Here is a 14,353-nt window from a genome sequence, read left to right as displayed (position 1 = left end):
TGTATGGGAAAAGGACGGTGTACCTACCTACCACACAGGCTATCTAAAACAAAGGATGAATAGATGGGAGGGGGGGAGAAGACGTACTGTTCCAGCCTAGCAGTGGGTGTGGGAAAGGAGGGTCTGGGATGGGGCGGGCGTGTGTGGGGGCGGGGGTCTGGAAAGATGGGGAAATGGAGTCTGGGAAAGATGGGGAAATGGAGTCTGGGAACGATGGCGGCAGCGTCGAGGTGGCGGGGCGCCACCAGATCCACCGGCGGCGGCGGCGGCCATTGCCTCGACAAAGTGGTGGCGCGGGGACGCCGTCCACAGAGCCCTCGACAGAATGGTGGGCGCGGGGATGCCGTCCACAGAGCCCTCTCCCCGAGGGCACTGCGTCGCGCCACGGGGCCGTCCCACGGGACAGGGGCAGGCGCTGCGCGGGGCGGCACACAGCCCCCCTCCGCCCCTCCCCCAGCCCCGCTCCAGTGGCATCACTGGAAGATCCAGTCCGGGAGGGTGGCGGGCAGCGCGATGCGCGCCACGCCCATCTGCTTGGTGGAGGAGTACTTCTCGCGCGTGGCGGGGAGTTGGCTGGCGGGCGCGGCCAGCGCCAGCTCGTGCAGCGCCTGCACGCAGTGGCGCAGGTCCTTGGGCGCGTACCCCGTGTAGTGCGCCAGCGTGGCAGTCCAGGGCCGGTGCTCCAGCGTGACCAGGGCCAGGAGCACGGCGGAGGCGGCCAGCATGGAGGGCAGGTAGCCCAGCGCCGAGTAGTCCAGCAGGCTCAGCTCCGCCAGGTAGGAGGCCAGCGGCTCAAACGCGTAGGCCAGGTCCAGCTCGGCAGCCGCGGCCTTGACGTAGCGCCGCAGGAAGGTCTTGGCCGTGGGCTGGGTGAGGTCGAAGCGCAGGGCAGCCAGCAGGTCGCGCTCCGCGCCCGCCAGCTGCCCGCGGCTGTAGGTGTGGTCGGTGATGTACGCGTAGTCGTCCACGGAGGGCGGGTAGATCTCCTCGTACTTGGAGGCCACCCACATGGCCGCCACGCCCACCAGCTGCAGCTGGCTGCGCGGCACCGCGCGCACCGACAGGTAGCGGTCCACGTAGGCCACCGCCAGGTAGAGCGTGTCGGAGCACATGCGGTACTCCTGCCCCACCTCCACCAGCCAGTCCACCAGGATGCTGCGCATCAGCGGGTTGATGTCGGCCTGGACGACCTCCATGTAGTTGGTGGCTGGGCGGCGCCGCGTCTGTCGTGGGAGGCAAGGGGCACGAGGTGTGGGGTGGGTGGGAGAGGATTCAGGGGCCCAGGGTGGGACAGGCCGGGCACTGGGCAATCGACAGAAGCTGTCGGGGTGCTCGGTCCATGCTGCTCCAAGCAGCATCCGCCAAGCAGGCAGGCACCCACCTCCGCCTTGCGCAGGTTGGCAAAGATGTCGTTGGCCACCTCGGCGCAGGCCAGGTGGTCTCCGAGCTCGGGGACGTCGATGTCACAGGGGCCGCCGCCGTACACCTGGGTTGGCAGCGCGTACGAGGTCTCCAGGCCGACGGAGCCCATGCGCTGGGCCAGGGCGTCCTGGGGCAGGGAGGGGGCCGGGGTGGAGGGCTGGAGGGTACATCCCGGTAACAACCTGTTCCAAGGACTGGGCGGATGTGGCGACTCAAACACACCTCTACTGCCACTCATGGCCATCAGCAATGCTTTCGAGTCAAGAGAGGACGCACCTGGGAGCCTGAGCTGTAGACCGGGTTTTTGTAGGACTGGGCGAACCCCACCTGTCCATTACACGAGGCCTCGACCTGCGGACGGCAGTGCGCAGAAGGGAGGGGCCCGGATCAGCCAAGGTCAGCTTCGAGACGCTCGTCATGAACAATGCGGGTATCGAGGCCGGGTTCCACCGAGTACTTTGGTCCGCACTCACCCCGCCATTCTTGGCGTTTGTGATGTCCTCGAAGGCTGCCCTCTTCCGGTTCTTCTCCGTCTCCTGGGAGCCAAGATCAGAATGAACACGGTTTACATTAATTCAAGAGGAGCTGCGGGCAGTCTCGCTGCACTGGCTATCCGAGTATAGACCCTGCCGCGAGGGGCCTCCCAGGACCTCACCTCGGCTTGGGGCGCACGCTTCCCCGCCGGCCTCAGGGAGGAATTCTCTCCGCGATCCAGGACTCCGTTGCTGTTCTGCAGGCTGGTGGTCTCCATGCCGTGCCGTGGGCTCTCAGATCGAGCACAGGCCCGCGAGCTTCAGCTTTCAACCGCCAACTGCCGGATGCCACGGGATCGGGGTGAAGCAAGCGGCCGTGCCGTCCCCAAGCTGGCCGTGGTTATACTCCAAGGTATCCTGCAACCCGGTGGCGCCGCGGTGTACAGGGTGGGGCCTGGACACAGCTGCCCGGTTTTAAGTGAGCGGGGGTCGGGGGCGCAAGCTGGATGATCCCGCGGACGATGCCAGCGCATCTAAACTGGCCGCGATCCCCTCCGATTTCGAGTGACAACAGCTGCACAGCGTGGGAGGGCTTGCACACTGCCCATGAATTCCAAGCGCATTGTTGATCGCTCGATTCGCCAGGCTTGATAGCCAAGAAGCAGCACGGGATGCCATTTTCGGGATGACTGAATGGGGAGCGGGCCCTTGCCCAGGGGTACCTCAAATTGTGTCTGCTACACTACATTCTCGTCCACATTTCTTTGTCTCTTTCAATCTTTACAGGATGTCAGATAAGGTCAAGGCCAGCCTGGGCGTGCAAAGCTGGGGCTTTCTGGGTGGGGGGTTCCGAGGCCCTGGGTTGGATGTAGGGTGTCTCAGGCCAGCTCTCCCGGAGGGGCCCGCGTCCCTCCTCCCCCACAAACAACTCTTCATCAGTCCAGGGAGTAGTTGGGGTTGAGGGCCAGCACCCGCTCCAGCTGCGCACGGCGGCCGTACTCGGCGGGCGACTCGCCCTCGGCCTGGGCCGGGGTCTGCACCACCATGACCACGTGCTCGCGCCGGATGAGCGTGCCCAGCACCTTCTCGGCCAGCACCAGCTCCTCCAGCCCCTGCTCCTGCCCCGCCACCGCGCCGCGCTCCACCATGTACTCGAAGTACCAGCGCAGGAGGTCGCGCTGGGTGAGGCCCGCCTCGGGCGCGCCCTCCTCGTCCACCGCCTCGCCGGCCTCGTCGTCCGCCTGGCGCAGCCGCAGCACCAGCAGGTTCTGCGGTGATTTGGGAGTCAGGGAGTGGGTCGGGCAAGGGAGCGGCCCCCAGGCGTCCAGGAAGGTGACGGACCCACTCGACCGCACACCGAGTCCAAGAAGGTTGCGCGCTCTCGGCCCCTGCCCCCCCATCCCCGCGACACACCTTGACGTTGTTGTACTTGGCGGTGGGCACCCGCCGCCGGGCCGCCCGGTCTTCCGCGGCGGCGCGCGGGGCGGCCCCGCCGTCGGCAGCACTGGTCTCCCCTTCCGGCGCAGCGCCGCCCGCCCCAGCACCCGCCTCCCCGCGCTCTCCCCCGCTGCCCGGCAGGCCCATGACCTGGGCCGCGACCTCCTCCTCCTCCTCCTCCTCCCCCCCGCCCCCCACCAGCTCCTGGTCTGGCGCGTCGACCGACACGATGCTGTTCTTGACCAGGCGGTGCGCCTCGCGCACGTCTGCGGCGCGCACCTCAGCGCGCAGGTGCAGGCGCGCCAGCGCCTCGCTCAGCCGCACCAGCGCCTCCAGCTGGCGCACGGTGATGCGGTAGGCGGCGGAGGTCCCCGGCGCCGCGTCGGCCCCGCGCAGGGCCTGGTAGGCGGCCACCAGCGCGGCGCGCGCGGGCGCGCCCAGGCGCGGCCGCACCGACCGCGCGTACTTGATGTACACCTGCATGTCGGCCTGGGCGTAGGGCGGGGTCAGCACCGCGCCGCGCCCGCGGTGCGCGTCCAGGATGTGCCCCGCGATGGCGCGGTCCAGCGCCGCGTCGGGCTCGTCTAGCATGACATGCAGCAGGTCGAAGCGGGAGAGGATGGCGGGGGGCAGCGCCACGTTGTACTTGAGCGGCTTGGAGCGGTCGTAGCGCCCGCCCGCGGGGTTGGCCGCTGCCAGCACGCTGGTCCGCGCGTTCAGCGTGGCCTGGATGCCTGCCTTGGCGATGGAGATGGTCTGCTGCTCCATGGCCTCGTGGATGGCCACCTGGTCCTTCACATCCATCTTGTCGAACTCGTCGATGCAGCAGATGCCGTTGTCCGCCAGCATCAGCGCCCCGGCCTCGATGCAGAACTCGCCGGAGTCGGCCTCGCGCACGACGGTGGCCGTCAGCCCCGCCGCGCTGCTGGCCTTGCCCGAGGTGTACACGGCGCGCGGCAGGAACCCCGCCACCCACTTGAGCAGCTGGCTCTTGGCGCAGGCGGGGTCGCCCACGATGGCCACGTTGATGTCGCCGCGCAGCGCGATGCCCTCGCGCGTGCTCTTCCGCACGCCGCCCAGCAGCATGAGCAGGAGCGCGCGCTTCACGTCGCGGTGGCCCCAGACGTGGGGCGCCACGCTGTCCGCCAGGCGGTCGTACAGCGAGGCGTCGCGCCGCATGGCCTCCAGCGACTCCGCCTGCTCCTGGGTCAGCCCCGCCAGGACGGCCGCGGGGCCGTCCTCCTCCTCCCCGCCCCGGATGTTCACCACGCCGGACCCGACGTCCAGCGGGCGCGTGGCGCAGGCCAGGAAGGCCAGGCGGTAACTCAGCTCGCGCACGCCTGTGCGCGCGGGGCCCGCGGTCAGGCCGGTGACGCCGCCCTCGGGCGCCGCGCCGCCGCGCTCGCCGCCGCTGGGCCGGGCCTGGACGCGCTCCCCGGGCGCGCTGCGCGGGACGTTGAGAAAGAAAGAAGAGGGGGGTGCGTTGTGATGGTGCTTTGTAGAGTGCGGGGGGGTGACACCCACCGCCACCACAAGCACAGTCTCGAGCATCCACGGCGGCCCGCACGCTGGCAGCCCTGCTCCGGAGGGCATGCTTGCAGCACCGACCTCCACCACCCCAAATGCCGCCACCACCCTGAGCGCTCACGTGAGGGCGGCGACGTCGGGCACCACCACCAGGCAGCCGGTGAAGCAGGCCTTGTCGCCGGGGCGCACGCTCTCCACCTGGTCGTTGCGCAGGATGACCTCCATGGTGCGAGGGAGGGAGCCGGCGGGGACCTGGGGGGGAAAGGACGGTTGGGGGCGGGTGGGAGGAGGGGCGGCGGGCAAAAGTGGGTGTTACTGGTTCTTGGAGGTGACGCAGTGGCGAACAGCATTCTCGCTGCATCCAAGGTGACTCCCCTGGTTCCTCGGTGCGGGGGAAGAGCACGCTGCTTCCCTGCTGCAAGTGGGGGCAGACTGCAACCGCCCCATGTGCGCCAGGTGGTGTGGGGGAAAATCCCCACACCCGAGCCTATGCTCACCTCGTCCGGGTTCTCCTGCACCTTGACCTTCTGCCAGTCGACAAACTGCGACTCGTCCATGAGCAGGGACCAGGCAATCCTGCACGCAGAGGTAGGGGAGTGAGGTGGCGGGAAGGGTGGTGGGTGGGTTCCAGCCCTGGACCTTTTCCCAGGCAGTGCAGGAGAGGCAGCCCTGGCAGGCTGGGGTTGCCCCGCAGAAGGCCCTTCTGCGGTTGCGACACAGCAATCCATCCGCCTTCACACGCTCTCCGAGCATGTGCCTACCTGTTGCCACAGGTGGCATCAGGACAGATCAGGGGCTGGGTGTACTTGAACTGCTGCTCCACACCTCTCACCACTGCATGCAATGGAGGGAGGAATGGGGGAGCAGGGGGCACATGAGCGAATTTGCTCAGCCATGCAAATGATGGGAAGTGCATCAGGAAAGGAGTGCCAGCAAGGAGGAGGAGTGAAGTTTGTTCCAGAACAGGATGAAGCTGTCAGACAGGCCTCAGGCTACCACGCCAGATCAGCTGCGAGCTCCCAGAGTTCAGCAAGTGTGCGCTCACCACTGAGACTCTGGGGCCAGGCATCACACCCACCACCCAATGCCACACCATGTAGACCATGTCCCAGTCCTCATCACATCACACAAAATACTCTGGCAGGCCCTCGTCCGACGCGCACCTTCGCGCATGCACTGCATGCACCTGAAGGTGCCCTTGTACAGCTCAGGGCGGACCTCCGTTGTCCTTGTGACGGTTCCCACAAACTGGCTCAGCTTCCCAATCTTGTTGGACCGCAGCTCGCGCAGCCTGTCCCCTTGCTGCGGGGCGGGCGGGCAGAGGATGTGAGCGCACGCATGCCTGAAGTGAGCATGCAGAGGGCCGATTGCCGTGTACTGGTAGGGCGAGACAATGGAGTGCTCCATGCCATCCCCTCCTCGCACCTCCAGGTTGTAGAACGACACCCAGAACTCCTTGGGGGAGCCGTCCTCCTGCTCCGCATAGATGTCCAGGTGCTGGCGCACAAAGGCCGCGAGGGCGGTCTTGAGGAAGGGCTCAAGGCGGTAGTATGCCTCTGCCACGTTCACAGCAAGTGTCTGTGGATGCAGGGGTTGGGAGGTGTGCAAGTGATGGAGGGGAGAGACAGGGTGGGTGCTTGATGGTGAGATGGACCTTGGAACTGCGTGTCCTTCAGCGATCCCACTGTAGTGAGCACAAGAGCAAACAGGGTCATCAAGTGATAGCACGCTTTCTCACGGGTTGGGAGGTTGGAACCCTCACAAGCTGTTTCTGCCCAGGTCAGCAGCACGTGCAAACATCCTCCTCACAAGCAAATGGACTGAGCGACAGTGATGGCCTGCAGCTCTTACACAAAACCTGCAACTCCCAAACCCCTCTCCTTCTCAGCAACCTTACCTGGTCGTACAAACTGAGATGCTCAAAATCCACACTGAGGGTGGTGAGGTCCCGCTCCCTCAGCACCCCCAGCTGGTCGACGTAGTGAGGTGTGGAGTTGCTGCCTGCTCAAGGGCGTTGAACGTACGGGCTTGTGGGAGCAATGGAATCTGAGCATCGAGTAGGCCGTCATGCGTGTATGTGTCTCATTCGTCGCGGCGTCGAGGCGCCCGATGAGAAATCTCTCTCAGAAGCCCCTTTGTGCCCACCCCCAGCGCACCTGAGGCTCCGCTCAGCTGACTGAGCTCCGGCTCCCCCCGATCTTGCAAGATGAAATCGTTCAAGAAGTTCAGGAAGCGCTCCTTGATGCGCTCACAGAGCTCCACGGGGGCGTTCATGGTGTTCATGATGGGGAGGGCGTCCCCGAGATGCCCCGTCGCGAGCTCCATCCTGCCGACAAGGGGCCTCGTACGCAGTAAATTATCAACCTTCTCTGTGCACCTTGTTGACAACCAATCGTTTTTCCTTCAGGGAGGGGTTGCGGGGACCTCGAATGGCCCCCGTGATTTTGAATTTATGAGTGTCGCGACGAGGGGACTGTCGCGCGCAGCAGGGCAGCAGGCACATCATTGGAGTCCCTTTCCGACCATCAACCAGCGCCGGATAGCATTACAAGCCGATTCCGACATTTGTCTAAGCCCGTACTCGGCAGGGCATGATGAGGGCATCCAAGTGTGCACAAAATTACCGTTCAGCCTCCTGTGCCTCTACTTGGACGGTGATCGCTTGTGGCACCCAGCGGGTCATTCAGAAGCTTCTCATGCAGCAAGAGCTTGGATCCGATGGCTATACACATTACGCCTGTGAGACATGAATATGTCTACTGTAGATTGGTCACATCAGATCTGTGGCTCTGCTGCTGATGAGCAGCAGCATGGTTAGCATTCCTGCACACTCGTCCTGGACCAGATTCTGACACACCCAGGCCTCGTGCACATGCTGAGTTGCGATCACTCTGTCATCCTTGAGGGCCTTACCTTGGTATTCTGTCTGCCCCATCTGGTGGGACCCTTACGCGCCATGATTGGTCACCCTCCTTTCCCATAGGTCTGTGAAAATCACAAGCATTCCCCTTTGCCCCAAACATGTTCACTCCCTCCCGTCAGACATCATCTGTCCTCGATAGTGACGCCCTTGGAACAGTCATGGAGGTAGCTGGACGGGTCTCATGGTGTATTGTGGGAGTCGGGAGTCCTGCACAGCGAGAGCCTGCCATTCTAAAAAGACCCCCGAACACAATATGATAAACTTCCGCGCAGGCTCTCGACGGATCTCGAACATGCTAGACTTCGCCTATCATTGCTACAGGGTCCAAGATACGAGAACTCTCTTCAGTTCACAATCTTCAAAGTCGACTAATGAGTCATCGAAAATGGCGATATCGGGGCCGTGCCTACTCCGACACCGATCCGAGTCTTAAATACCACAGCTTGGGCGGCATGTCCACCGGCCACTGGCACTGACGAGGGATATTCCATAAATTTTAAGGGCAGATGAAAGGCGTCAAGGTCGGTGGTCGCTGGTACTCTGGGTTTCCGCTGCGGTAACGTAAGTCCGTGCTCTTTCTTTCTAGTCTCGACATCCCACCGCAAGCAACTCCGCGCCTCCTCCAGAGCATACTCACGGCCACACCCCGCCCCATTGCTCGGTGTTCGATATCCCAGATCAAGCCCTCCATGCTGACGTCGGCGCGCGACCGGATATGAACCAGGATTTCGTTGAGGGCGGGGCCCCTCCACCCCTGGCTCCCGACCCCTTGGAACTCACGGGGATGGCGTGGGATCTCGACGTGGAGGCCTTCCTGGACGATTGTGAGTGCTTTGAAGGGGGCGCTGGAGCGCCGTTTGATCCGACACATTCTCCTTGTCGCGGCGTTCTGCACATTCACGGCCGAGCAACGTGCATCGGTACGCTCACTGTGCAGACCTCAAGGACGTGGACGCGGGGCCCCCGGACCCCTTCGGGACCTACCCCGCCTCCCTCCCCATTCCAACCCAAGAGCCCGGTGTGAAGTCCGAGGCCGATCCCTCCTCCTCGGAGGGCCTGTCGGATCGGCTGGCCAAGCAGACGCTGGACCCCCAGTCGGGAGCAGACTGTCGGGGGACCCCCTCCCCCCCACCCCGCGCCGGAAAGGCACAGGGGGTACGAAAACAGACCGCCCTGCAGGAGAAGAACAGGCGGGCCCAGCGCCGCTTCCGCGAGCGCCAGAAGATGAAGGTAGTGGAGCGGTGTGGGGTGCTGGGGGTGGCAGCCACCATGGCGGAACCAGCTGGGTTGTGGGGCCTGGCACGACCAGCCGCTGGCATCCAGCCCCATGCCTTGGTCATGCCGTGCCTGTTTCCTTGGCCGTGCAAGCCCCTGGCTTGCCGGGACTCGCTCGCCTCGCTGCCCAAGGAGCCCGCGTGCCTCGCCTTCCGGCCCCCAACCCCTTCCTCTGACGCATCGAACCCCCCCCTTTCAGGTGGCAGAGCTGGAGGAGCAGGTAGCGACCCTGACCCTGCAGCTGGACCGGGTGACGGGGGAGCGCGCGGCGCTGGCCAGCCACGCCAGCCGCCTGGAGGCCGCCCTGGCGGCGGCCACCGCGCGTGAGGAGGCGGCGGCTGTCGCCGCGCCCGCTGGCGCGGCGGCCTCTTCCCGCTTTCCCGGCGAGGAGACGGGCCCCGCGCTGCCCGCGCTGTCCAGCTCCCGCCCGCCGGGCTCCGGGGCGGGGCGCGGCGGCGCCCCGGGCCCCGCCCCCGCTGAGTCCGGCGCTGGCCCGACGCCGCGCGGCGCGGCCGGCGCCGGCTCCAGCGGCGTCGGCCGCTCGGCGGGCGAGGACGACCCCGCGCTGCCCGTGGTGTTTCAGGGCGACCTGCGCCTGACGCTGCGCGAGGGCCAGTCGCAGTCGCTGACGGCGGAGGAGCTGCGCGGCATGACGCCCGCGGAGCTGGCGCGCTACTACAAGGCCTACGTGAACGAGCTGGCGCAGAGCCTGGTGGAGGGCGGCGCGCCCGCCGCGCGCGTCGGCGCGCTGGTTGACGACGTCTGCCGGCTGTGGACGCGCGTGGGCCTGTGCAACCCGGCCGGGGTCAAGCACTTCAGCCTGACGCGCGTGGAGGCGGGCGCGGGCGGCGCCGGGCCGGACGACCGCGTGGCCGCGGTGTCGCGCGCGCTGGACCTGCGCGCCGACCAGCGCGCCTCGCTGGCCGGCCTGCGCGCGCTGTTCCAGGGGAAGCTGGCCGGCATCCGTGCGCGGCGCCGTGGCGTCGTCGAGGCCCTGGCCCGCGCCGAGCCGGTGGGCACGGGCACGCGCCCGCTGGCCGCGCTGTACCTGGCCTCGCACGAGGCCGCGCGCGGGCTGCGCGAAGCCCTGCGCGAGGAGCACATCCTGGTGCTGGACTTCGAGTCCACCGTGTTCAAGCACGTGCTGAGCGGGCTGCAAGTCGCGCAGCTCATGATCCACTCCTTCCCCTGGACCCCGGACTGCCTCGCGCTCTGCACCTGGGTGGCAGCCGAGGCGGGCGACGCCGACGCCCTGGGCGCGCTGGCCGCAGAGGCGCAGCGCAAGGCCGCCGCCGCCGCGCCGCACCCGGGGGGCGGCGTCGGCCCCGCGGGGCCCTTCGCCTCGCCCTTCCTGGCTGACAGCGGCGTCAACGCGGGGGCGCTGGCGGCGCAGCAGCACGCGCTGGCGCCGCTGGCGCTCGCACCGCGCTCCGCCTCGGGGCTGTCCCTGCCCTCGCCGCCCCACTCCATGCCCGGCCCAGGTGTGTGTGTGTTTGAGGGGGGAAAGGGGGAAGGGGGGGCAAGGGGGAAATGGGGGGGGAGGAGGTGATACCAAGCTCCAGCGCAGGAGGGCCTGGGCGCGTGGCGGGGTTGCGGGGTGTGAGCGCCGCTGCAATGGGCACTACTGTGGACCGGAAACGGAGATTCCCACCCACCCCCCTCATATCCCCCACGCCCCCACCCCAGGGAGTGCAATTCATCCTCTGCCCCCTCCTACAAATACATGCAGGCTCTTCCGGGACGCAGCACAATGGGCTCTGCGGCCCCGGCATGCCCTTTGTGAGCATCGGGTTTGGGGGAATGGGCTCCGGCGGGCCCGCCCCGGGCATGCTCCCTGTGCACACCGCCAGCTGAGGCGGAGCGACGCCCAGGTGCGTGCGAGGATCATCCCTGGCCGAGGGGTGGAGGGAGGGTGCCGAGGGGGCGAGGGAGGGTGCCGAGGGGGCGAGGGAGGGTGCCGAGGGGTGGAGGGAGGGTGCCGAGGGGGCGAGGGAGGGTGCCGAGGGGGCTGTGCGCCACCGAGACGGGGGTGGAGGGGCGGCGGCTGGTGGATGCCGGGGGGGCAGGGGGGGGGGGGTCTTGGCCCAGGAGCTGTGGCTGTGCCCCAGCAGCGTTCACACACACTCCTGTGCCCCTCCTTAAATGTTCCAGGGCTCTCTCTTCCCCTTGACGGGGGGGTGCATCGGCTGGGCTATTGGACCGTGAGCGCCGTCGAGGCTGTGCCGGGGATCCGAAGGTCCCCTCCGCGTGAGCCAAGTCGTGTGGAGAGTCCAGGAGAGGTCCGCCCTCCACACTACTCGAGCACCCCTCTCACCGACTCCCTCTCACGCGAGGAGTCGCCTCCATCTGAGCGGCATGGGCAGGCGTGGAGGGGGCCCCTGGGCGTGGCGTGTCTATCCCCCAATACCCCGCGCAGGCCCCCGGCATTGGATCCCCATGTGCAAACGGTCCAAACCTCCCATACGCCTGCCATGTGTCAGCACCCGCTCTGCTCAGCAGGCCGTTCCGGCCTGCAGCAGCCACCCTCCAATGCATCCCGCTTGCTCCCTTCCTCCCTTCCGGCCGTCGCCGGATTTTGACTTGTGGCGTTCCAGCAGAAGCGGGGCCGAGCCCCGCAAACACCATCCTGCACCCAACACCTGAAATGTCGAACACCCTCTGCGCTCACTTTGTGGACGGCGGCGCACGCACTCCTCACTTTGAGGAGCACCCCTCCCCGCTCTCCCAGAGTTTTTCATCGTTCCAGGGTTTTGTTAGTATGGCAGACTTTGAGATACACTGATTGAGCACACATGTGGCAGACCGGGACGCCACGTGTCAGAGTGCACGCGAACCGGATGCGAAGGGCCCGATGGTCGTGGCGAGGGTGATAACAGAGAGCAGGGACGCGAATGCACAGCAATCGTGCTCTTATGACTCATTAAATGAAGTGACAAGTCTCATACGAGCCGCAATTTGACCTGCACGTCTGACGAAGTGTCCACAGTTCACACCCGGCACCCTCTCCAGCCTCGAAACTCCCTTCTGCCATCACACCATCACCAACAATTAGCTTTTGATTGTTTTACACAGCTGGTGAGGTTGTCGCATGATCATGGCCCGGCCAATGCGGCCAGTCGTAGCTTATTGATGCCGAGTGCAGATTGCGTTGGTGTCAGACTCTACCAACTCCCGTACGACATGTTGACCCTCGGCCCACACCACAGTGCAAGAAGGACTCCGCATTCAAGATTAACCAGCACGGTGCAGCATGTCGAGCTACCATACAGTGATCGGGATGGTCAAGCCCAAAGTCATCCCCGGAGACGTCGACACTCTGGCCCAATACAGCCCTGAGGGGTGCCTGGAGCGGGAAGCTCGTATAACCGCTGCACTGGAGACCCTCGCACATCCTTTGATCGTGTTTGACAGGGATGCTGCCGTCAATGTTGGCTTCAGTCAGGCGGATTGCCAAGCTGGAGGCCCCGTAATGCGCCTCCGGCAGCCCTCCGACGGTCAAGCGGGTGCGGAGAAACACGTGTCGGGAGTGTGGTGGAGGCGGCCCACACATGGCATCAGCGATAACGCACAACCACATGCAGAACCTGGTCCGGTAACACCAAGCCTGTCTACCATGTTCCTTACCTCCACCTTGACTCCCAACCACTGCAGACTATGGATGGGAGGATTGCCGAGTGATTCCTCCCAACAGAAAGGACACCTGGCTGCCCGCACGCTTGCGCCTCCTGTGCCAGGGCAGCGTCTCCTCCAGGGAGTGCCTGCGTGACAGGCTGGCTTCTGTGGAACTCCGGGCCTGCTTCACATCCTGCCAGGCACCCTCTCAGGTGATTGCAGGGGCCCTTGCCGGGGAGGCGCCCATGGGTGCTCCGCACTCGCATCCATGCTCCGCATGGGTGTGCTCCATCAAGCCAAACCTCTGCCCTCCCCACCCAACCCTTCCTCCCATGACGTGTTCCAGTTCGAGGCCATGAGCTGGGCGCTGTACAAGACACGGAAATTTGCTAGCAACCTGCGCAAGCTGAGTCTGGAGACTATGGCTGCCCACCCAGACATGTATGCACGCTTCCTCGGCGCCGATTTCCCAGCTTACCTGGCGTGAGTAGGGGAGGGGGAGCTATGCCTGGCGCCTGCAGCGGACCAGCGTGGCGAGACGGGGGACGATGTTCTGACCTGCTGACAGGAGTTGCAAGTAAAAGGGCCAGGCAGGGGGCCATGGACTTGGAGCATGCACTTTCTTGTACCGTCATTCCTGGTCACGGTTGCCCTCCTCACCATGTCCCAAGCTGCCTGCAAAGTTGTACACACGTGCACCTAGAATCCATACTCTCCTTCGTTCGCAGGCATATGTCCCTGCCTGCCACAGCGGGCGACGAGCTCACTCTGAGGGCGATCGGGCACCATTTCGGTATCCACATCTGCGTGGCGACAGGGGAGGAATCGCAGTGGCTGCTGCGCTTCCCTCCCCCCATCACATTGAGCAGGCGGCAGCTGGTCCTGGCCTGGTGCCAAGGATCCTGGGCCCCGATCAGGTATGGCATCAGGTATGGGGAGTTGGGACCTGCGATGGAAGAGGAGCGGTGTAGGCAGCAGGCTGCCGCAAGTCCCACTGTGACCAGCGCTTGCATGGGCCAATTATGTGTTGCTGAGGGTTCTCTCATCTCTAGTGTGCGCCCCTTACGACGATCCCATTTCGCCCCCTGCAGGGGTCAGACTGTGTTTGAAGACTTTAAGCAAGCAATGCTGCTATCAATCCGCCAGCAGCCCATCCACCTGATCTGAGCAGAAGTCTGTGCCTGTCAGGTTCTCTGGCGACAGGCGATCGTAAGGTGTCGCTCACTTTCTATTCCACCAGGCCATGTCCATCACCGCTCGCCGCCCCTACCGGGATTCGATGCAATCTTTTCGCCTGCCGCTTTTCCGAGTTTCATATGGCACTCACCATGTGCCTGTACTTTTCATCCAAATCTTCTTCCTCGCCTCCCTTCCCCACAATGCTGAACAGCATGCCGTGATCGATTCCCTCCAATATAGCCTTCCAGCATGGGTAAAGTGTGATGGAAGCTCCTTATCCTTCTCACATGACATTTTGTGGGCTTTACACCAGAAAACCTGGTTTACATGTAAACCCACTGGACCTGCAGTGCCTCTGGTGTGTTCTGATGCACCAAGAAACGTGGCGATGATGATGTAGCGCAGGGGGGGGAGAGCACCGATGACGTAATCGACCACCCCCACGTTGGGATTCCTTGTCGTGACGGGCATCTCTCCCATAAGCTAAAACGTATACATACTTGGG

The 14,353-nt window shown here is 65.0% G+C and overlaps 4 protein-coding genes and 1 further gene across 4 annotated transcripts; 3 read left to right on the top strand and 2 right to left on the bottom strand.

Moving 5' to 3' along the window:
- Window positions 1-473: 473 nt before the first annotated feature.
- On the bottom strand, window positions 474-2,173 carry F751_5724 (Cyclin-A1-1; the record flags this gene model as incomplete). Its single annotated transcript, XM_011403213.1, has 5 exons — window positions 474-1,223; window positions 1,382-1,549; window positions 1,699-1,773; window positions 1,896-1,958; window positions 2,078-2,173. The coding sequence occupies 5 exons, from the start codon at window positions 2,171-2,173 to the stop codon at window positions 474-476; spliced, it is 1,152 nt and encodes a 383-aa protein (XP_011401515.1).
- A 657-nt stretch (window positions 2,174-2,830) lies between these two features.
- Window positions 2,831-7,184, bottom strand: F751_5722 (Maternal DNA replication licensing factor mcm6; the record flags this gene model as incomplete). The annotated part of the gene is made up of 10 exons (XM_011403212.1): window positions 2,831-3,163; window positions 3,531-3,668; window positions 3,810-4,656; window positions 4,981-5,111; window positions 5,357-5,435; window positions 5,621-5,693; window positions 6,023-6,161; window positions 6,285-6,437; window positions 6,757-6,860; window positions 7,016-7,184. The coding sequence occupies 10 exons, from the start codon at window positions 7,182-7,184 to the stop codon at window positions 2,831-2,833; spliced, it is 2,166 nt and encodes a 721-aa protein (XP_011401514.1).
- F751_5723 lies at window positions 3,952-4,275 on the top strand.
- Window positions 7,185-8,497: 1,313 nt separating the features above from the next.
- F751_5721 (hypothetical protein) lies at window positions 8,498-10,911 on the top strand (the record flags this gene model as incomplete). Its single annotated transcript, XM_011403211.1, has 6 exons — window positions 8,498-8,606; window positions 8,720-9,012; window positions 9,257-9,397; window positions 9,641-9,769; window positions 9,968-10,538; window positions 10,787-10,911. The coding sequence occupies 6 exons, from the start codon at window positions 8,498-8,500 to the stop codon at window positions 10,909-10,911; spliced, it is 1,368 nt and encodes a 455-aa protein (XP_011401513.1).
- Window positions 10,912-12,334: 1,423 nt separating this feature from the next.
- On the top strand, window positions 12,335-13,156 carry F751_5720 (hypothetical protein; the record flags this gene model as incomplete). The annotated part of the gene is made up of 2 exons (XM_011403210.1): window positions 12,335-12,478; window positions 13,016-13,156. The coding sequence occupies 2 exons, from the start codon at window positions 12,335-12,337 to the stop codon at window positions 13,154-13,156; spliced, it is 285 nt and encodes a 94-aa protein (XP_011401512.1).
- Window positions 13,157-14,353: the final 1,197 nt, after the last annotated feature.

Source organism: Auxenochlorella protothecoides, assembly GCF_000733215.1.
Source record: "Auxenochlorella protothecoides strain 0710 unplaced genomic scaffold scaffold69, whole genome shotgun sequence".
Taxonomy (NCBI): domain Eukaryota; kingdom Viridiplantae; phylum Chlorophyta; class Trebouxiophyceae; order Chlorellales; family Chlorellaceae; genus Auxenochlorella; species Auxenochlorella protothecoides.
The sequence above is the reverse complement of the archived record's forward strand: the minus strand, read 5'-3'. Positions and strand labels throughout refer to the sequence as shown.